The sequence below is a fragment of the Diadema antillarum genome, unplaced genomic scaffold (genome assembly GCF_040938485.1).
Source record: "Diadema antillarum isolate AM-2024a unplaced genomic scaffold, OU_Dant_1.0 scf00000069, whole genome shotgun sequence".
In the NCBI taxonomy this organism is placed as follows: Eukaryota; Metazoa; Echinodermata; class Echinoidea; order Diadematoida; family Diadematidae; genus Diadema; species Diadema antillarum.
In genome coordinates this window covers 888,641-911,987 of record NW_027270958.1, presented here as the reverse complement: position 1 = coordinate 911,987, position 23,347 = coordinate 888,641, and the positions used below count along the sequence as shown (strand labels likewise).

The window sequence follows — 23,347 nt, the reverse complement described above, 5'->3', positions numbered from 1 at the left end:
TTCACCAGATATGCATGTTTTTCCATTAGATTAACAGTATCGATGAACAACTTCTAGACTGGAGGTCCATGTTGAAGAGAGCATAGCCATAGTATAGTCGATAGATTCCACTAGGGTTGAGGCAAGGGCAACAGCAGGCCTACACTAAAGTTTTACACTTGCTATATAAAAGTACAATTACACCTAGGGTCTAGGCCTACTTGACAGTAGCTAGTCACTGCACTGCACTGCCTGCTAGCTTATACTAAGAGTCACTCACAGCAATGTTCTCATAACACCATGAAATATAGACGCAAATCAATCTGGTTCTATCATTAACACCAAGATGGTAATTTTATCCAAATACATGATATTACATCTCGTGATTCTAGAGTGTAAATAAGATAACCTGAGTTTAATAGTTCCTTTCATTCAAGTGTAACGAACGTAAACCACCCATTATGGCATAATTCGACCACAATGCTGTCCAAATTTCAACCGCCTGCTACATGTAGAAACCTATATGCTTCTGTGCACGGTCGTACCTTCGTGCGGGGCCGATATCTTTAAAATAAAAGCATATTAAATGTATGTATGTGGAGTGTGTACATGTGTACAGCATGTATTTGACATGTGATTGTTTCTTTCAAGAATTTATCCCATTTTAGCTGCCCAAAGCCAAAGGTGCAAGAGCGCAAGGCAGCGGAGTTGTGTCAGTACATGATAAAACAGGAGAAAAAGTCTAATTCATGTTGGGATGTTGGTCCATCCATAATTGATGAATGTTGTGGCCTGAATTCTGCCCACATATTCATAGATTTGTAGGTGTTGGTGATCTCTACAAGTATGTATGTATATGAGTTTTTTGCACATTATGTATTCAGCTTTGCACTTCTGTTCTCTAGTGCCTAAGTTGATATTGTGTTTTAATAATTTTATGAAAAACAGTAATGCAGACACGTATGTGTAGGCCTACAGACATTGTACAATTGTAGATATAAACAGAGTATCAAGTAATCCAATCATCTCCTTGACTGCCTTGTACATGTTGACGCTTTGAGATATTGGTGAAAGATTTGTAAATGATTTGCCAAAATATCTTAGCCATGTGCTAGGTTTTTATTTTAGTGACCACTCTTTGTCTGAGATGTACAACCCTCTACAGTGTATGTACGTACAATGTATGAGTACCCATACATAGTAGTAGTACTTGATGTATTGCACATGATCAGTGACAATTGATGCTGGTCCTTGCATTTTTGTGGGCATACATGTATTTGGCATTGAGTTATTTTTCAACAGTCTTATTCAATTAAAGTGGCAGTGTGGTGCTACATAGGACATTACAGGAGTTTGCTGTGGACACGTATGCTGAACCATCATAAAAGTTTTCCTCTGAAGTACAGTGCATTTAACATCTTATTTTAACCCTAATGATGTTGACCACATCATTTTAAGAATGTTTGTCTGTTTGTTTGTTTGTGTGTGTGTTTGTGTGCGTGCGCGTGTGTAGAAAGCCAGCTTATTCATTTTGTATTCCTGTGATTAAGAATTTTCCTGCCCTCTTGTGTTAGTACATGTAATGTAGTCTCTTGAAGCTTTGCATGGACTGGTCTCAAAACACTTTTGTTTCTTTCAGAATATGATCAATTTGATATTCTTTACAATACAAATACTTTAAACATCCATGTTGTAACAATTGCATAATATCCCTCTTCCCTCATTGCACAACACGCCACACTGCATTCCGTTGAGTTTGACTAATCTTGTGGGCAAACTACATGCAATGTACATTATGTATGTGGACAGACCAATTCAGCATACAGTACTGAATAGCATATTGACATAATGGGGCATCTTGGAGTTTTCTCCCCATGGTTTGTAGTTGTTCCTCATGTATTTGAAATTAGTTCTTCAGGCTTTCTTCTTGTACAAGAATTGTAATTATTGCCACCAGACCACTACCTTTTTTCAGCATTATCATTGCCATCATCATCATCGTCATCGTAATCATCATCACCATTACCTTTATTTGTACTGCCATCAAAATTTGCCAAGTAGCAGCCTGTCTGTTCTTCTGTAGGTCTGTCATGCATAAATATGCTTGCTGTAGTCTGATTACTATGGCAATTAAGAATTTTGCAATCTTTAGTGTTGATATAACATTTAAAAGCTTGTCAGTTTTATGCTCAAGCCACTTTAATTTCAAATCCTTATAACAGCATGGCTGTTACAATTGTACTTCTATCAATATTTCAAGACTAAACTTTTAATCATAGACTGAGTGATTAACCTTAACTGCACTTGACTTATTATTTCATTTTCTGAGCAAAAAAAGTTCTCATTGTTGGTTCATAGTGGCAGTTGATTATGACAAGTTGATAAAGTGCCAAGTACACGTTGATTAGTGCTGAATAAGTACTGACTAGTACCGGTAATCAATAAACCTGTGCAAAGCACATCTTGGTCCAAAGGCATGAGGGAAACTCAAGTTGTTACTAAAGTGGTGGAAACACAAAATCAGACTTATGTCGGGACCTGACAGACAATATTATAAGGAAGCTACATGTACTATGATCCACAGTTGTTACTCTCAGTCATACAATTATTAGTCTCTGTAATTTTAAATGTTTTCATTTCCATTTGAAATTTCAGTACATTTAGCATTTTTCTCACGTCTGTGTTGAAGTAATCAGTCAAGGACCGAACATAATGCACATCTCATTATGCTAAGACAACGCACACCTAGGAGTATTTTTTTCGTAACATGTGTCAGTTTCTGTGAGTCAAACATTCTGTATATGAGAAACACAACTGCTGTGCATACAATGTAATCTATAACAGTTTCTGGGATAGCCATTGGGATTGATACACTCTATTAAAGACCGAATGTTGCACAATCCAACAAACATCTTTATGCAACTACAAAATAGGCCCTACTGCATATTGCGAACTACATATATTGCATTGCTGCCTAAAGCAATACATGTAATGCGGTCTCAGCACAACCTACAACTGTATAGAACAATTTCCATTCTAGGGAGATTTGCAGAGTAATATTTTCTGTAATTTGTATCATGCGTATGCATAGTTTGTGTACAGTACATCATTCATGGAAGGAACAAAATAATGCTTGTGGACTGTTATGGATTTTCACTTTATGATACTGGCAGCTGACCAAATATAGCAGATTGAACTTGAAATTTAATATTTGTCTCCTATTAGATACAGGAATTGTGTACAGTTGTAATTAACAGCTCTGGCAGCGTTCTTTTCTTATTAATCAATAAATAATCAGATAAGAGAATGTGAAATAAAAAGAAGGGAAAAATAAAATGGAAGACTCAATTAAATGCTGCCATTGTTAGCAAATAAAATTACCAATGCCTCTTCTTACAGGGCAAAAAAACAAAAACAAAAAACAGTATACTATTAATGAGAGATAGCTCTATAGATATCAATACAGATCAGTGGAAACTTGTACTGTACATTGTAGGTACGTGTACATAATGTACATTGCAGTTAGTCTTGCGCTTTTGAGTTTATACATGTACAACACATACAGTACCTTGTAACATTCAGGTGATAAAGGTCATGCACATTATTGAGCTCACATGCAGACCTGATAATTGTGTATGTGGTAAAGGGACAATAGTTTCCTTCATTCTAATGGGCTTGTTCTTGAAATTGGAGTATTCTAAGTATTTTCATGATTTATTCATGTTGTTATGCCATGAACAAAACATTGAGCTTTAGAAGCTTTAGTATGTGGTGGCATACAGGTGCTCTTTGCTTTAATATGAAAGTATCCTTGTCTTTGAAATGTCATGCAGTTAGAATTGAGTGTGTGGATGTATGTTATTTTCACCTGTGACTAACAGGTTTTATGCCCTCTCCTGTTCAAGTATGATGAGTCATGCTGTGTGTGATAACGCCATATTGGAAGCGGCATGATAAATGCAAGGACATCCTGCGCTGAATGTGCCAGTACTGTAAAGACAATAATGTATGCAGTTTACAAGCAAATGCCCAAGAGATAAATGCTAAGCGGAGTTGCTACACTTGATATGAACATTCTGTGCGACTGTGTCAAAGGGTGCCATATGCTGATATTTGCTTTATTATGACTTTTATTTTCTGGCTGTTATTTATGAAGTGATCATTTAAAATGTAGCTTTCCGAACTTGTAACGACCCCTGCACAATCCAAGGCTAGGCTGCACACGCTGATTGTCAGCACTATGAATCAATTGAGGTTTTTATGTATAGGCGTTTAAAAATAAATCTTTACTATTTAACCAAAAATTGTACAGACATACAGTAAATAGAAACTAGATGTTACGTTTTATTACCATTCATTGCTTTGATACAAAGGTTCTGTGTACGTGCTTTGGGCAGACACTTGTCAGAAATTGCTTTTTCCTATTGTTTGAGTTCATTTTTGCAGTGTTGAGTGTTTACACCCCACGAATGGGGGAAATTTCAATCTCATATTCCACACAGTCATTGCTACATTGTACGTCAAGTGTGTGCACTTGTGCAGGTGTGTGAAAAGCAAAGCAGCGGTGTGTCATAGTGATGTGTCATTTTATGAACTTCATAATGTTCATTACTTCAACTTAAATGAGGAGCACAGGGAAAACACAAAAAGCAGGACAGTACAATGTATTAAAGTGGATAGAGAGAGAGAGAGGCACTAAAGGCTGATATTCTGGCACTCATTTTCGTTTGGCACTTTTATGTGTAAGATATTTAACTCGACTAATTACTCTTAGTACTAAAGACATTCAACAGTGTTCAGTTTGTACAAAGTATAACTCATAGGTACTTTTAAACATTTCAGCATCATACAACTGTAGTGCATTCATTCATTCATTCATTCATTCATTCATTCATTCATTCATTCATTCATTCATTTATTCATTCATTCATTCATTCATTCATTCATTCATTCATTCATTTATTCATTCATTCATTCATTCATTCACTCACTCCAGGATTACCATATCGGCATTCCCGGAGTTTAGGGGCAGAAAGCAATGGATGAATGAATGAATGAATGAATAGGTCATGTATTCATAGAACAAGAACAATGCCAATTTTAATCTTTTTACACATGAATTATTCATGACATTTTAATTCAAGTGCATTGAGAGGGTCTAGTAAGGTTCCGGAATGATTTTCTCTCCAAAAAGTGTTTATAATGTCAGTTCAGATGTGTGTGTTGGATGGAGACGACAAACTCACTACCGGTAATTAAATGTGTTGAAATTTGGTGACCTTCATAGTGCAGAGTTTCAAGTGAAAGCCACGTATGGTAGTTTATTATGAAGAATTGGAAACATTTTCTAAAAGAATGAGTTAAATGGCACTTAAGATTTGTTATAACTTAACTTAAAGTGTATTACTTTTATGTATTATACAACACCTATTTAGAATGTACAATGTAGCTATCCGATTGGTCGATTGTCGATCACGTGACATTTAGTCAAAAATTCCATTGCACGCTCTGGCTGTCAGCCGCGCAATTTTGTTTGAGCAAAAATGGATAGTGCATGGCTGACGTCACCCATTTCAATTGACTCCTGTGTTAAACTCAAGATTGACTTGAAGTTTTTGTTCCATGGCACGGCTCTGATGTCACAGTAAACAAACATTTGCTGCACGCACTCAACAATAATACAAGCATGCTTACAAGCGCGTACTTTTGTCACTCATTTTTGTAAACAACTTAATTTCACGTACAGTACGTACGTACGTACACGGTGACTGCGACTGTGCGGCTACTCATTCGTCTTTCACGGAAAATGGTTACCATTTCTGTGCTAAATTCAAGAATCTGTGTGGACCAAATCTGTTGACGTTCGAGGTGTTGTATAAAACAAATAGTGCACTGGAAAAAGATTTCGCACTCGTGACCATTCACTATTTGTATACTGTAGTACTGAGCATTCCATCCTCAGATTTTGGTTCTGATATGGTCACAGGCCTCAAAATTAGTTGCTGCCAGCAGCTGGTAATTATCAGATTTGAGCACAGAGGAAATCAAATTTCAAGTCCGGGGTAGGGAAAATCAGATTACCTGTTAGTACATTTCTGTGTAGTGTGCTAATCTGTTATTTGCAGTTTTTGCTGGACAGTGTCTTCACTTTGGTGAGCGTTTATATCCTGTGACAAGATTGCAAGCATATTACTACAAATTGTAGTATGTGAACTGTGACTTTACACATAGATTTTATATATATTTAGCTACTTTCTTGTTTTCTATTTTTGTTTTGTGTTGTTGCTGGTTTTTGTTTTTGTTTTGTTTTTTTTTTTTTTGGGGGGGGGAGGGGCTGAAGGAACAAGGAGGGCACTATAGCAAATCTATAACTGTCCAACAAGAGGAAGTTATTGTTGTATTGATATTGGCTTTAATGACTACATTAAAAAAATGACATGAATAGCGTGATTTTTCAAGGACAAAACTGACAGTGGCATCTACTGAGGTATTTGAAGGAAAGTAGACTTCTCTTCAATGACAGCAAAGTTGTATTGCTTGGTTGTCTGCTGTTGTGCAGTTTAGTCTTGTTTGACTTCTAATACATGTACAGTGTACATTGCAGGCATCCTGTCTATTATACCCCCGCCAAACGAAGTTTGAAGGGGGTATATAGGAATCAGCGGACGGGCGGTCGGTCGGGCGGTCAGTCCGTTGCAAATCTTGCGTCACGAACTACTTCCTCAGTTTTCAACCGATTCCCATAAAACTTGGCACAGATGTGTGCCTTGGGTTGTAGATGTGCAAGACGTATTTTTTGACAGTACCCAAAAGTACGTTGCCATGGTAACGGCATATTATGGGCAAAAATGGGTACAAATCTTGCGTCGCGAACTCCTCCCACAGTTTTTGATCAATTTTTATGAAATTAGGTACAGATGTTCATCTGAATATGTTAATGTGCAAGACACATATTTCCGCAGTGGCAAAAAGTGCGTTGCCATGGTAACGGCATGTTTTTGGTAAAATATAGGGCAAAATGCTTCATGGCAAAACTGCTTCATCAGTGTTCTTCCAATTCTCATGGAATTCATATTGAATGTTTGTCTTAGGATATAGGTCAGCATGACACATTTCTTGACAGTGACAAAAAGTATGTTGCCATGGTAACAGCTCACATATTATGAGCCAAAATGATGGAAAATTTTGTGTTGCAAACTACTTCCTCAGTTTTTGCCCAATTTCCATGAAACTTGGTACAGATGTGTGCCTTTGGTTGTAGATGTGCAAGACGCATTTTTCGACAGTACCCGAAAGTACGTTGCCATGGTAACGGCATATTAATGGCAGAAGATCAAGGAAAGATCTTGCGGATTTAACTACTTCCTCAGTTTTTTGACCAAAGCTTATGAAATGTTGTTTTGACCAAAGCTTATGAAATGTTGTTTGGTGGGGGTATAACCAGTCGCTGTAGCGACATTTCTAGTTAAGAACTGACTTTCAAGCTCTCAGACTGTCCATTCCTGTCGTGTTTGTTGTCACAAAATCTTTCGACGCTCTGAAACAAATGCACTAGTTGTGTTTGTTTACTGTTACAGTGCATACTTCTTATATCAAATGATTCAATTTCTGTTCCCCATGGGACAAAATGCAAATGAGAAGGGCTGCTTCCTACCTGTGACATGTACATAAGTGTATGTGTGCAGTCTGGTTTGTGTTTGTTTGTGTTTTTGTCTGCTTGTCTGCTGCTTGTCACGGTGAGTGCTGAGTTCCCCCCTTGCGAGAGGAGCAGACCTCTTTCTCCTCCTTCTCTCGGGCTCTTCTCGTCACAGTCGAACTTGTGCTTTCACTCGGTATGCACAGGCTGTCGTGACCTTTGCACCCGTGCTGCTCTTATGTGCTTCTTGCCGGGGGACCTGGTTTCCTGCTTGTGCGAAATTTCTCCGCTTGAATGTGAATGAAGTGGAGGCAGTAGAATTTGGTGAGAAGCCAAACATTTAAAATGATATGCAGAAGTTACATCATGCAATTTCTTTGTTCTATTCATTCTTTTGTTTTGAGTATCCAGTCAGACCTGTCTTTAATGGCCAGCCAAGGGAGACAGAAAAGTGGTTGTTGTAGACAGGTGGCCACTATAGACAGTGTCTACTACATGCCTTTTCTATGGGGGGGGGGGGGGGGGGTCAGTGGCATATATGACATGTGACCACTGTAGACAGGTGGCTGCTAAAGCAGGTTTGACCATACCTTTGTATTTTGGGAGCAAAATTTGGTTTGTATCCACCTGCCCTGAGACCCTACGAATAGAGTGCCTCTCATTAATTTTTATCCATTACAGCCATTTACATTCAAACTAAACTTCTGTAAAGCAAGATATTTTTGCGGCAGGAAATTTTTACGAATTGTAGCCGAAGGCCTTTCTTTGTGGCGTGAACTTTTTGTGAATTGCCAACCTGGCATTCAGTGCATATAATACAGACAAGAACTTTCGTATGCATTTTAATTTCATGAATCTGGGCTCTTGCAAAATACACAGAATTAAAATGCAAGCAAACATTTCTCATTTTACAGTAGCTTGTAGTAAAGGCAGCATAAGCCACATCATTTTTTGCCAGTTAGAATTGCGAGTTTAAAAGCTCCTTTTGGCAGTTTTTGTGTCGTCTCCGTTCAGGACTTGCCTCTTTTTTGCTAAGGACAAGGTAGACACTTTGTTCGTCGTGGTGAAATACAGTGTACTGCACTTCTGAACACAGATTGAATTTGGCAGTTTACCATTACAGGCTATATTTCAAGCAGCTAAGAGGCAATACCTCTCTGTGATCCTCATATTTATACCCCCGCCACACATAGTGTGAAGGGGGTATAGGAATCACCGTGATGTTGGTCGGACGGGCGGGCGGTCGGTCCGTGTGTTGCAAAATCTTGCGTCGCGAACTCCTCCTACAGTTTTGAAGCAATTTAAATGAAACTTAGGGTAAATGATGATATTGAGGTATAGATGTGCAAGACATGTTTTTTGTGTTTGTCAGACAATGCGTTGCCATGGTAACCATAATTTTACCAAAACCTTGTGGATTGAATAACTTCCATAGTATTTAAGCAATCAATTTCAAAATTGGTATCTATGATGATCTATAGGTGTAGTTATGCAAGACACTCTTTGTGTTTGTACTTGACAAAGCGTTGCTATGGTAACCGCATGTTTTCTTCGAAATCTTTTGGAGTGAACAACTTCCACAGTTTTGAAGCAATTGAAATCAAATTTGGTAGGCATTATGGCCTTGAGGCATAGATGTGGAACACATAATTTTTGTGTTTGTCGGACAAAGCATTGCAATGGTAACCATAATTTTACCAAAACCTTGTAGATTGAATAACTTCCACATCATTCAAGCAATTTAGGTCAAATTTAGTATGTGTGATGATCGGGCAGTGTAGTTATGCAAGACACCAATGTGTTAATATAAGAAAAATGTGTTGCCATGGTAACCACTCATTTTTGTATCAAATTGAACCATTTAATCTATGAAGGTGAAATTTGGTGTGTATGATGCTCTTTAAAGGGGAAGGCTAGTAACTGATCAGTGGGAATTAGTAGAAATGCTGGGAGATGATTGTTCCAATCCTTATGGGATTCATTCAAGAGTTCATTGTATATCTATTGTTGTGTGAAAATTATTTGCTTCAGAATGGTCTCATATTCAAGTAATGTGCAGTTTAATGCTTCCAGGTTAGCGTCCCTGGTCAGCGACGGAGCATTAATCTGCACATTACTTGAATATGAGTCCGTTCTGAAGCAAATCATTTTCACACAACAATAGATATACAATGAACTCTTGAATGAATCCCATAAGGATTGGAACAATCATCTCCCAGCATTTCCACTGATTCCCACTGATCAGTTACTAGCCTTCCCCTTTAAGTGTAGTTTTGCAAAATGTCCTTTGTATTTGTATCGGACAATGCGTTGCCATGGTAACCGCATGTTTTTTTTTAAATCCTGTGGAGTGAACTTCTTCCACAGTTTTCAAGCAATTGAAACCAAATTTGGTAGGCATATGGCCCGGAGGTATAGATGTGGAACACATAATTTTTGTGTTTGTCACACAAACCGTTGCCATGGTAACCACAGTTTTACCAAAACCTTGCAGATCGAATAACTTTTCCATCATTCAAGCAATTAAAGTCAAATTTAGTATGTATCATGATCTAGAAGTGTAGTTTTGCAAGACACCAATGTGTTAGTTTAAGGAAAATGTGTTGCCATGGTAACCACTCATTTTTGTATCAAAATAAACCATTCAAGCTATGAAGGTCAAATTTGGTGTGTATGATGGTCTTTAAGTGTAGTGATGCTAGGGGAAAGCATGTTTCCATTTGCTGTAAGTTTTATACTCAGTGTCAACTCTGTAATTGTACATTATTATTTCGAAACTAAAATTATTCTGTTTCGAATTCGACAAATGCACAAACTTGGTATTAACGTCATTGCCCTCATGACATCACATACTATACAGCAACACTAGGGGCGGGGGCATTAATCACCTTCAGTGATAATTCTAGTTTTTGTCGGCTACATACAGGGATTTTTTTGGGGGGTGGGGGGTGGGGTGGGGGGTGGGTTCCAACCTTTATAGCACTGACCAACAGAGGATGATAAATTTGACCAAAATTTTGTGCTATACGAATGAAGCCAAACTGAACAATCTACTTGGAGTACAGTGTACATGTGCAGTGTACAAGGTGCTAAAATGCAGTTACTATAATTTGTCAGTGGTCTAAAAGATTGTCAATAACACCACTCTTGGATGATAATAGATGAGTAATCGGAAATCAATGCAGCACAGTATTGGATTTTCTTGCTTGACATACAGCAGGCTACAAAGGTGATAAATGACAAAATTTCATGGTAGCTATGCACATCCAACCCATGTGAGTTGTCAGAGTGTCGTTAACATGGATACTAAAATGTAATGCATTCGTCAGGGTTTGAGACCTTGGCAAGCATTCTGATTCACTGTGGCTGAGCCTCTCGCCCTGTTGCTGAGCAGTGCCGTAATATAATGCCGTAGATTGAGATGTGTGATCAATGTGGCATTGGCCTTCATTAGACTGTTGTGCTACTACATGTACAGGCTTGGACATAATCCAGTCGTGGTGCATTACAATTCATCGTAAAGGCTCAATAGATGTCTTTCTCTCCCCCCCCCCCCCCCCCCACAATGTCCCATAATACAAATGGTAAGCCTCTGCTCGACCAAATGATGTCTTGTAAAAATTGGTGAACAAACCAACAACAACATCAACAACAATAACAACAACAACGACATTTGTACACGAACGAGATTTTTCAATACAAGTGGAAAAAGGGGATTCACAAAACAGCACTAAATGTTGAACCGTGACAAGAAAAAAAGATCATATAAAATGCATTGCTTGAGAAAATGGAGAAACTGCCAACCCCTGTGTCTTATGAACAGTAAGCATTCATGACATGCGAAACAAACTCTCCTGCTCGTAAAGAATGTGTGACTATGTACATGTACAACTCCACAATTGTGGGGAAATATATTGTGTGTATACAACTCTAATTCACTTTATGTTTTCGAATATTAAAAAAATATATATTAATGAAAAAAAAAGTGTGCTCTTCTCTTCCAAATCTAAAGCTGTGTGATCATCTACAGTGTATGCACTACTGTTGTATTTAAGACTACCGTATGTTTGTAGAAATGCCCAGTTTTACAGGCATAAGTTTCATAATTACAATGTACAGCTGTATACCATTATCGTGCGCTGGGTGGTAAGATCACTGAATAGTACATTAAAAAAAGATATTTGCTTTTAGAGTTGCATAGAGCATGCCAGTGAAAACTTGACTCCTGTTATCAGATTACAGTGACTATCAGTGTCCATTTTAAGTTGCTTTGCAATGTAACATGATGTTAATAGACTCATGACTTTAAGTACATGTAATCATACATCAAGGACAGCATAGTATTAAAGAGAAATATATTAATGATGCAGAGAGAATTAAAACTTGGTTTTCAAGTCTTCCTACCAATGGCGCCAGTAATGCTTCTTGTTGGTTGTTTTATCAGTTGGGATGTGATATCTCTCCAGAGTGTGGACAATACTGTAAAAGTGGATATTTTCGCGTGACTAATTTTTTGCGCTCGGCGGGATAAGAAGAGTTTCACATGTTTTTAATTCCGCGGTATCAAGACATCAACTACAGGAACATATAGCAAGCAGAAATATTTGCGTGCTTTTATTTTCGCGCTAGTTTCTGATTGCGCGAAATGCGCGAAAATTTCAACACCGCGAAAATTTCCACTTTTACAGTAAATGAAACATTTGAAAAGCTGTCTAAACAGAATATACAGACTAGAATACAGATTTGCTTTCAATTGTTCATTTTTCTCTTTTCTTGGCAGTTGGAAAGACTTCACTCATCACGAGGTTTATGTATGACAGCTTCGATAACACATATCAGGTAAGTTTTGAAACTGTACACATCCCTGCTTGATGTCATAAGATTAGAAAAAGATTCTGGAATCTTACTATGAAATTTCACTTTGAGTGATCCTGAAGAGATATAATTTTGTAGATTTTGAGCGAGAGGAAATGAAATTATGATACAAGAACCATGTTTTGTGCAGAGAGTTGCGACTGTCAGTTTGTTGAATGTGCAGTCCAGCCTAGCTGTGGGATTGATTTGATATTTGTAAATCTTATATAAATCAAGCATAACTCCTTATTCGGTTGTACATGTAGCTTGACACTCATTCAGCATAATTCATAGCAGCCAAAATTTCTTTGTATTGCCCTTTCACTTTCAAGTTTGCTTTGTGAAATACAGTAGAATCAAACAGAATGGTAGAGACGTGACCTTAATCAGACCTAAAATGAAAAACTCGGGGAATTTTGACTTTTTATCTCTTTTGAAAGAGTGATAGTTGTAGCTATGGCATGAATGCAAATTACATGACATGGTGATTGATGTCTAGCCCTCCCATGGCAGCAATTGACCTACACACACATTTTTTTTTTTTTTTTTTTTGCTTAATTTACTTCCGTGGCACGGAATCTAAAGAGAAACTTGTATCTTGAAGTTTTATTTTGTTATGTTTGTTGGAGTGCAATAATCTTGCAATAATGACTCTTTTTTTTGGAGGGGGGGGGGGGAGGGGGGGGGGGGAGGAGGGACTAGCAGAACCTTTTGTTTGAAGTTACTATAATGTTGTATTGATTAAAGTAATTTGTACTTTAAAGGCATAATTTATCATTTGCAGATGAGAAAAAACCCAGCATTAGTGCTTCAAAATAGTTCTAAAATGTGAGTTAGGGATAGGAACAACCAATGTAAAAATGTGAACCAGGATAATCGATGTTAAGTATTGTTAAATATACAAAATGTGAACAATAGTTATAATAAAAATGTTTCCAGACTAAACCATCTACAGTAATGGTTTAATGAGAAAAATAGTGATATCTCCTTATATTTTAGGCTTTATTGCAAAAAATTGTATATGGTAGGGTGTTTTGTGATACAATTGACCTACACATATGCATCAAAAGTGATATGTCGAACATTTTTAAAATCACTGCTCCCCAAGGTACACAGGACCTTTAATGATAATGAAAAACCTTCAGGAAGAATGGTTCAAAAATAAATTTGAATTGCTAAGATTTGTGAGATGGACTTATTTTTACTTGCATTCATTTACTTACCTAAACGCAACCCAAGTTTTGAAATTTTTTACAGTGAGAACAATGAATCAAAAAGACGTGACCCCGATCACGATCCAAATTTCGAAATTTTTGCAATGAGAATGTACCTAATGTGTATTTTTTGTTTTGTGTGTGTTACCCTGCAGGCTACCATAGGCATAGACTTCTTGTCAAAGACCATGTACCTGGAAGACCGCACCGTCAGACTGCAACTGTGGGACACAGCAGGGCAGGAGCGTTTCCGTAGCTTGATCCCCAGCTACATCAGGGATTCCACCGTCGCTGTCGTTGTCTACGACATCACAAGTGAGTACTGAGAAGCCATCAGCTACTGTATACGCCATATATGTAGTGAGTCTCAATTTTCGCGAATCAGGACTTCCCGACTATTTCGCGTGTGGTTAAATTCGCGACCGTGGAGTACTATACTGAATGGAGAAATGTATACATGTGCGTCGCATTCATATTGGGATCAGAGTCATTATTTTCGCATGTCTTTAATTTCGCGAATAGCACCTGACTCGCAAAATTCACAAAAGTAAAAACCTCACAAAACGTTCGGTGTATACAGTATACATGATGGTGTGGTGTCAAGCACCCAGTAAATTTTAGGCACATCGTATTCTCCCAATGTTGTATCACACGTCAATATCAGGATACATGTGCTTGGTGCTGTCCTGGAATGAGGTGGGGTTGTGGTATGGAAGAGGGTTGATGTGATCCTTGAATGGAATTGAAATTGATTTTCATTTTAATATGTGACAGCTATAAAGGAAGTACTGAATGTTTCCAAGCAAGCAACCAAGGGATGGCTGGCTTTAAAGGATTAATTGAGTGAATGCAAAAATATATGTAGAAAGCATTTGTGAATAGTACATGTAATGTTTTAGGCAATTCAGAGAATCAATTCAAAAGTAAAGAATTTGTGAAATTTTGGCACCACCATTGCTGGAAAAGAAGACTGTTTACAGCGATTTTGTCATGTGAAGGACAATGGTCTAAAGAAAATATTGGAAAATTTCATTTTAAATTATATGAACAGTGCACATTCCTTTCACTTGTACACAATGTAGCTGACAAGTTTAACATTCTTCCCCCTGCCATCTGAAAGAGGTTAGTGCTTTTTCATTATGGTACAAAGAAAATGAAAATACATATGTTCAATTCTCTTTTTGTTTTCTTATTGTTGTCCTAATGAACATTGCAAATTGTTGTAGCCTTCGTATCCAGTCATGGTGGTACCGAAATCGTAAGAGTTCACGACTTTTGAGTGGATAGATATTCTGATTTTCCTCAAATTTTAGTGATGTATTCTACTATATTCTGTATTCACTCAATTCCCATGCCGATATTTGGGTTTCGTTCCCCTTAAAGTCCCCTCCAACTAGGACGAAGCAATGAGCATAAAGTGCCATACCCAGGGGCTTATCTTTTGACAAACCCTTCTAGAAACTTCCAGATCAGTGGAAAGTAATGTCCTACACATCCATGTATGGAAGCAGGAGGCATCATGTTATCTGGGTATCCATTCAACTGATTGTCCAGTTATCATGTATTTTTTTCATGTTTTTTATATAAAAAAAGAAGAAAAGATGTATATCATATTGTCATCAATCTCAGTTGATGTATGACTGAGCAATTAACTGATTAGACTTTACAGAGAAATCAGTTGTGAATACACTGTAGTTGTCAAAGGTAAGTTCTTGAAATATGATATTTTGTTGAATACAAGAACAGGTTTTGAATGTTGTACTCTCTAAAAAAACAAAAACAAAAAAGATGAGTGGAAACATTCACTCACAAAGGAGCGAATTTCAGAAAAGAGTGATGTTTGTGTCTTTAGAACATACAATGTCAGTCCAGAGTTATATACATTCAGCCATAAATTGTAATTTTGGCAAACACTCTGATAGATAGCTTGATTGAAACAATTTTGGGGTAATGCGATCTCATTAAAGTGTTCTGAAAGATCATTTAGGGGATAATGCACATTAGAAACAGAAAATAACCCAACATCCCTGAAATGTACCCTTTTACTGTGGAGATACCCATTTTCATTCACCAGACAATGCATTATAATCTTATATATAATTCATGCACAAAATGCTCAGAATTCCCTTTATACACACATACTACATTCACACCATTTGTACAATGCAGTCCTACAATTTGATCCATAATTCTTGCATGCAGTTTATGCCATGCAGTGATGCTTGAATCATGCACTATGTGTTGTATGTGAAATGAGAAGAATATATGGTGCCTCAACTGACATACAAGGGGGTGATGTAAGAAAACTGTAATCTCATTTTGAGGGAGAGATTATGCTGTGAATGAGGGAGGATGGGGGATACAGTAAGCCACTTCTATACAGATGTAGTATACATTCAAGCAGCCCTTGTTTAGTTTTTGAATTGCACTGGATATATTTCATATTTCTCATCAGTCGTACCCTCTTTCAAACCTGAAGGGAGAATCAAATGCCAAAGAAAGAATTGCTTGGGGTAAATGGAGGAAAATCATCTATTGAAGCAATGTGAGAAAACGAGACAAATAGCGGGAAAATTTGGCTGTGTAAACATCTACTGTATCAAGTCTGCAATGCCTGCATAATGGGCCTCTCGTAAGGTTTGTGTCATGTGAAGTTGGTTTCTCGCACTGCAGCTAGTCAAATACTACCCTCCTCTTTTTTAGTGGATTTTCTTACAATAAGCAGGCATATTATATCATTATGACATAGGGCATTTTAAAAAATAAAGCACTCAGAGAGCGTAGACCTCCGCGCGCATCTCATTTCCTCCTGTACACACATTCATTTCCTCTCGTACGCACATATGTGTACAAGTATGCTTAAAATGGTTCTATGTCTCCCGAAAGAATCCTTTCTAGTGTCTGTACCATAGCTTACTGACCACTGCACCTCGAGTTCATGCTCAGTGTGCGTATGCGCACCTTAACTAGGCACAGCTTGAATTCCCTTAATTGTTGGCTGTATTTCCAAATGATGAAGAATCCTTCAAAAAAAAAAAGATTAATAAAAAAAAAATCTTGGATCCAGACAATGATCCGGATCACTACCAAAATTTGATCATAGAAAATGATTTCATTTAAATTCAGTGGATGGCATGATTTAAATTCTCGTTGAATTCTGCTAAAACAGAAATGTAAACTGTATTTTATGGCCCAGTTCTATTTGTTGGACTCTGGAGATTGAAAGAAGTTATACTGCCAGTACACATTGTACATTGTACATATGTATGTGTTATTCATCGTATCAGCAAGTCATGCAAAGTGATACCCCATTCCACAGAGATTTTTTCTCATTGGTCACTCTCATCAGAGGCAAAGTTATTGTTTGTTGCTTCTGGCCACCCACCGAAGTGTATCGGAACGCAGTCTGATGAATCCAAATTGGTCGGTCGACTATCAGGTGAGTGTCGGACATGTCGCGCGTGATCCTCACTACTGGGGGGCATTTCATGAAGTATTTTTGTCCGACAACTTGTCGGACAAATTTGCTCTCAGCCAATCAGATGCAAGCATTTCAGTAGCTTTTAACATTTTGTCAGACGAAATATCTGACAAAACGCTTCATGAAATGCCCCCCAGATCTGACAATCTTGCCTCACTGGATCACTGCCCGATACGTCTGATGCTGACCTGAGCCACAAGTCAGATTCATTGCACTGTGATCTGATACACTTCCATCAGTTGGTGGCCGGAAGCGATAAACTTTGCTTCAGAGGGGTGACTGATGAGAGAAAATCTCTGTGGAATGGGGTACGTGTAGATGAATGTTAATTACAAATGTACTTGATCATCTACATTAGTAGGAGTCCTAGGATGTATCTTTAGAGGTGCTGATACATTTGTACTCCAGAATTGTCAATACTTTAATGATTGCCCTTCTAAATCTTCAGGCATCATGTAGGTTAATGATATCATGAAATCACTGCCTATACCGTCAAATGGACTCTTTCATACATGTATTCTTCATACAGTTGTGTGTGCAATTATACTGGGATGTGATCCCATTTTTTCACATGCAATAATTGGTAGCTTGTATGTGGCCTGTGCTCAGCAGAGAGAGAGAGAGAGAGAGAGAGGTGGAAGGGGGGGGGGGGGAGAGACAGACAGACAGACAGACAGACAGAGAGAAAGAAGAAAAGAAAGCATATGTTTGGTTGGTACATGTATACATACAACACCAGAGTTGCTACAAGGCACCTTGAACACAGATCTATTTGTCCTCATAGTGTATTGTACAATGTACTAGTAAAGCACCCAAACCCAGACTGCTGGTGTGTATGATAATCATGGCTAGTGAACGAATGGGGCTCCCCATTAAACTGTTCAAGGAGTATTTTGTAATCTTGCAGGATAAAGGATTTCACTCATGATGAGTCCCCTGTATTCCCTGTCTCTGATAATCTGTGACATGCCCCTGTTAAAACCAAACAGGTGTCAAGTAAACCAGGCTTCTGCAATGTTATTTTATGTGCAAGTGTGTACACTGTAAGTTTCTGTTATATTTCGGACAAAGTGATTCATATTTTGTATCGTGTGTAAGAGCTACAGCACACGTACACATGTGATGTGACATGGTTTATGAAATGCTCACAATATGAAATACAAATGGAAGGTTATGCTATAACATGACACAGAAATTGTATTACATTTCTTTGCATTTAAATGTGCCACAAAACATATGGGCAATTCCGTATGGGAAGGGCAAAAACAGCAAAATTCAAAGTTAAGTAAATGCTCAGAAATTTCAGTTTCCCGTACAGACGGATTGTTGTATTTACGGAAACAAAAAACCCTTTACCAATAACTTTCCTCGTTTTTGTTGTACACACTTTTGAAGTTGGAAGACTATTTATTGTATTTATCTAAAATCTTACAATATTAAATGAAAATTTAAAATGAAACAACTTAAATATCTCTCTGCTTTATCCATACTTCCACATCTTTATTCCTATGCTTCAACAATCTCATTTAATGAAGCATTCAGTCACTCTCATTATGATATTTTTTGGAGAAATTTTCAAAATCTACTGACAAATTGACGTAATTCCGTTACCATAAAATTGAAAAAAGTTTTCTCCTGAACAAACTAATCACTGATTTTTTCTCCCCTTGTAATTTTTTACTCTACATGTGACTCCCTGAAAAGTCACAAAACATTTTGTGAAATATCTCCTTCAGTTCTTCTGTAATTGTGGTAACGGAATTACATGGTAACGGAATTACACGCACATCTAATATGGAAGAGAATGACATATCCTACTTTCGTGCCAATATGTATGTGAACTGTTTATGAAATAGCTTCAGGGCATTATTATTGAGCTTAACAGTGTTAGTGATTGGCAGTAAAGGAGTGAAAGTTGAAATATATGTATGGTATGATACACTGACATGACTCAGCATACAGTGTAGCTGGATGCCTCTGACAGTGAGTCCTGACATCAGGGTACACGCTTGAGAAGACTTCTTGTGCTGAAAGTCTCCTCCCTTCCTTCACCTTCTCTCATGTACAAGAACTACATGTGTACATGGAGACTGTGCTAACTGATAACTTTATAAGGTTTGCTACAAATACTCATTCTCAAATATTAAAAATCATACTGAATTCTGAGATATCAATTTGTATATTTTCTTGCTAAAAAGTCTCATGGTTTCATACAAAATCTAAGTATAGTGATGAGGGACTATTGAATGGGTGTGATGCAGCATAAATTGAACAAAGGTTACAAAGAAGAGGAAGGACATAAAATTTCTTTAAAAGGAAAAGAGAGCACTGCTACTGACAGAGAGAAATGAACAGGATAATTTTTGTGAGGAAAGATCAAGAATTTAAGAGAAGGATCATACACAATGTGATAGAAGTCATTACTTGACACGGGATGCCCACTGAATGTGACACCTTTGATCTTTCTGTATGCTAAAGGCTTTATTATCACCAAGTCGATAGTCTGACCTTTTATTGAACATGTCCTGTTTTCATCCTCAAGTCCTTTATCTTTAATGGTAAGTGTATGACTATTACCTTCTTTCATTTGTTTCTTAGATCTTTCCTCCACAGAGACATGTATTTTGATTTTCATGCCCATTTGATACAGAGCATCTGCTACCCTTTTCTTTTTAAAAGGAATAAAGACAAAAACACCATTTGTGATGAACATTTACCCAGTCAGTAATTGTGATACAGCTCTAAAAGGTAACATTTAGGCCTATGCTTTCCAATCCTAAGAAGATTTTAAATATTAAAGTCAATGGGCTTCTGCTTCTACCTTTACTCTTCATGTTACCATTTGCTGTACAATCCAGTTTCCTTTCATACAAGTACCATTACAGTGTATTTTATAATTTGCTTTCAGGCAGTCAAAATACAACTTACTGCAAAAGAGAAGATGCACATTTCTTGTGAGTAAATATATGGCAACACTCAGAACGAGAAAATAGACAAAGTCAAAGAAGAAAGACAGAGACAGGAAACTTGTAGGAAAATTATAGGCCAAGTCATGATTGTGTTTCTGAAGACGTCACTTGGAAATTTTGTGTGGTCAGAAGTAAATACTAACATTATTCACAGGTTGATTAATCTAACTCTAACACAGTGAGCTGCAGATGGATAAAAGAGGCCCTCTTACCTTTCTATGAATTAACAGAATTTGGTGGACTCACTCTAATGGTTCAAAAAGTTGTAGTTTGTTAAAGTTATTTTGCTGTTTTCTATTTCCTTTTAGTTTAGTTCATTTTATTTTGGTGGGCTTAAGTAGGACTTACACTGTAAGGGAATTATCAAATTATGCACTACATTATATACCAGGGGGCAACTTCAGCTATTAGTAAAATGCCACAAGTTTTTTTAGTGATTAATATATGCCACAACATATAGATAATAATTAAGCACTGGTGCAGTACCATAATCATATAAGAAAATTTTCTTTTCTATTTATGATTGAATTGTAATTTGTTATATTTGTCATTGAACCACAACTGCATCTTTTCACTTAACAAATTTAAAGTTTCAAGCATCTTTAGTGTTCATCCTTAATATTAAACATTGTGTTCAATGATGGGGCTGCACACTGTGCTCTTGCACTGTAAATTGGCACTTTATGATTTAGATTTAAATTCAGTGTCAATCCGGACAGTTTTTTATTATTTTCTTATGCATGTGCACATAATATTTATGTAGAATACTTGTCAGTAATTCACACATATTGTCAATTATTGGCATATTTAGGAAGAAGAAAACAGAGAAATCTGTCTTGCATGATATCAACAAAAGAAATACATGAAAATTTGAGTATTGTTGACTGGATTTATAGAATTGTACTTGTGTAGGGCTATTCTAGCGTAATTCCGTTACCATGTGTCTTAGATGTCATTTACCTGCAGAGTGTGAAATTCTTAACTTGAAAGTAGACAAATTTTGATGGATGTGGTACTTAGAAGTTACGAGATCTTGATTGACATAGTTACGACTTCAAATCACAGTCATTAGCATGAACTTTTTATGTTTTTTGACAATAAAAACTCATTTGGCACCTATACACTTGTAGCAGTTCAAGGTCAAAGGCTAGGGAGTACTTATTTAGTGGTTATATTATAGCTAAAGGCATAAACAATCTTTATCAAGACATTTCAGAATACATGAGTACCAAGAATGTGTATTTTTTCCAGTGTATTTCAGAAGGAGTAATTCCGTTACCATTTGTGTAATTCCGTTACCACTGACTTTACATGGAAAAAGCGTGCTGCTTGGAAAATGTGATGAAATATTTGAAAAACAATACAACCGAATTGAAGTCCACACAATCAAAGATGAAATCAGACAACAACCTACAGTGTATGTGTTATAGATTTCAGAGAAACAACTCCCAAAGTCAGAGTTGAAGTTGTGACTAAATTCTCTGGTAATTCCGTTACCATCGCACATAGACCTCCTTTGTAACCAACCAAGTGAGAACATTTAACAAATTTGTATTTGGGGTGACAGTGTGAGTACCTCTGCATCTTTTAAATGTATCAAGAGAAGGCAAAGTAATCAATCCTGTATACAGGGTGAAAGAATATGAGCCAAAATTCTCTGATTTGTAATTCCGTTACCGCGGAATTGCCCATATGCTGTGCAATTTTCCCTTTGATAGTAAGTTTTAGACAAAGTGCATCGTACATACTCAAGTGAGATATGATCTGTGTGTGAAAATTGGCAAAAACAAAGATACTGTACAATGTGATGTTCAGGTCTTACTTTCTAATCTCTGTCTTTGATGGTAGTGGTGGGCTTATTTAATGGAAATTTTGTTTTTCATAATTGAATGGCATAGTGACACCAAAATAACGGCAGTGATATTGTTTTTTGTTTTACTATATTACATTTTCTGAACATCTCATAAGGCCTGTACATCATTTTGGGAACTGATCGTTGTTTCTCTCTGACCTTTTATTGTAGGAAAATGCAAACAAAAGCTCTAAAATCATGTAACAATTGTAATCTCATTTATGCCATGTACATTGTTGTTTATAGAACACTTGCTGTATTCTGTTATGTTGAATGAATTAAATGCATGTTCTTACATTCTTGGCATTATTGCACCATAGGCAATACACGATCAGTGTCTACATGTGAAATGTCATTATCAGCATTGGTTACACTGCCTTTTTTTCCCTCCTTTTTCTCTTTTTTTTTTGCAGATGCTAACTCTTTCCACCAGACATCGAAATGGATCGACGATGTGCGGACAGAGAGAGGGAGTGATGTCATCATCATGCTTGTAGGAAATAAAACCGATCTTGCAGACAAGCGGTGAGAAAAAGCATATATGTTGAAGTTGTTAAGTTTATTACTATGACAGTGGAAAATTTTGCGGTGTTGGAATCTTAGTGCATTTTGCACAACAAGAAACCAGCACGAAAATAAAAGCACGGGTATGTTTTGGCTTGCCATATGTTCCAGTAGTTCATGTTTTGATTCCGCAGAATTAAAAACACGCAAAACTCAGCTTACCCGGCTGAGCGTGAAAAATTACTTGCACAAAAATATCCTTTTTTATAGTATTATAATAAAACTTTAATATTGTAATAAACTAATACTGGTTTTGCATAGAAACATGAAAAGTTTTGTGTTTTGTTGTTGTTTGTGTTTTGAGTAGTTTTGAGGCAAACTTCTTCAAAAATTGATTTCATTGTTCAGCAACCCTAAAGATGTTGAAATAGTTGATGGTCCATAAATTTTAGAGTGTTTATATTTGATTACAGTGTACTGATAATATCATTTCATTAACCAACTGTCAAAACTAGTATACTGGAAAGTTACTTTGTACATGATGGGTAATTTTGCATGCAGAAAAGGATGAGTGGAGGCATTAAAGGACAAGTTCACCTTCATATACATATGGATTGAGTGAAGGCAACAATGTTAGTAGAACACATCAGTGAAAGTTTGGGGAAAATCCGACAATCCGTTCAAAAGTTATGAATTTTTAAAATATCTGTGCAATCACTGCTGGAGGAGAAGACTACTACAGTGTATGATGTCACATGCGTACAACGATATAAGGAAAATAAAGAGAGAATTTCACAAAACTTGACTTTTTGAATAAAGTGAACATTTCCTCGACTTGTTACTGACTTATGTTAGGGG

The 23,347-nt window shown here is 37.0% G+C and overlaps 1 protein-coding gene across 2 annotated transcripts in view; it reads left to right on the top strand.

Annotated features, from left to right (window-relative positions):
- Nucleotides 1-23,347, top strand: part of LOC139716729 (ras-related protein Rab-6A) — a 37,184-nt gene that overhangs the window by 415 nt on the left and 13,422 nt on the right. For both annotated transcript variants that reach the window (XM_071628259.1, XM_071628260.1), the window contains exons 2-4: nucleotides 12,396-12,454; nucleotides 13,839-13,998; nucleotides 22,399-22,510. In XM_071628259.1, the coding sequence (XP_071484360.1) occupies nucleotides 12,396-12,454; nucleotides 13,839-13,998; nucleotides 22,399-22,510 (331 nt within the window). The remainder of the gene's footprint in view (nucleotides 1-12,395; nucleotides 12,455-13,838; nucleotides 13,999-22,398; nucleotides 22,511-23,347) is intronic.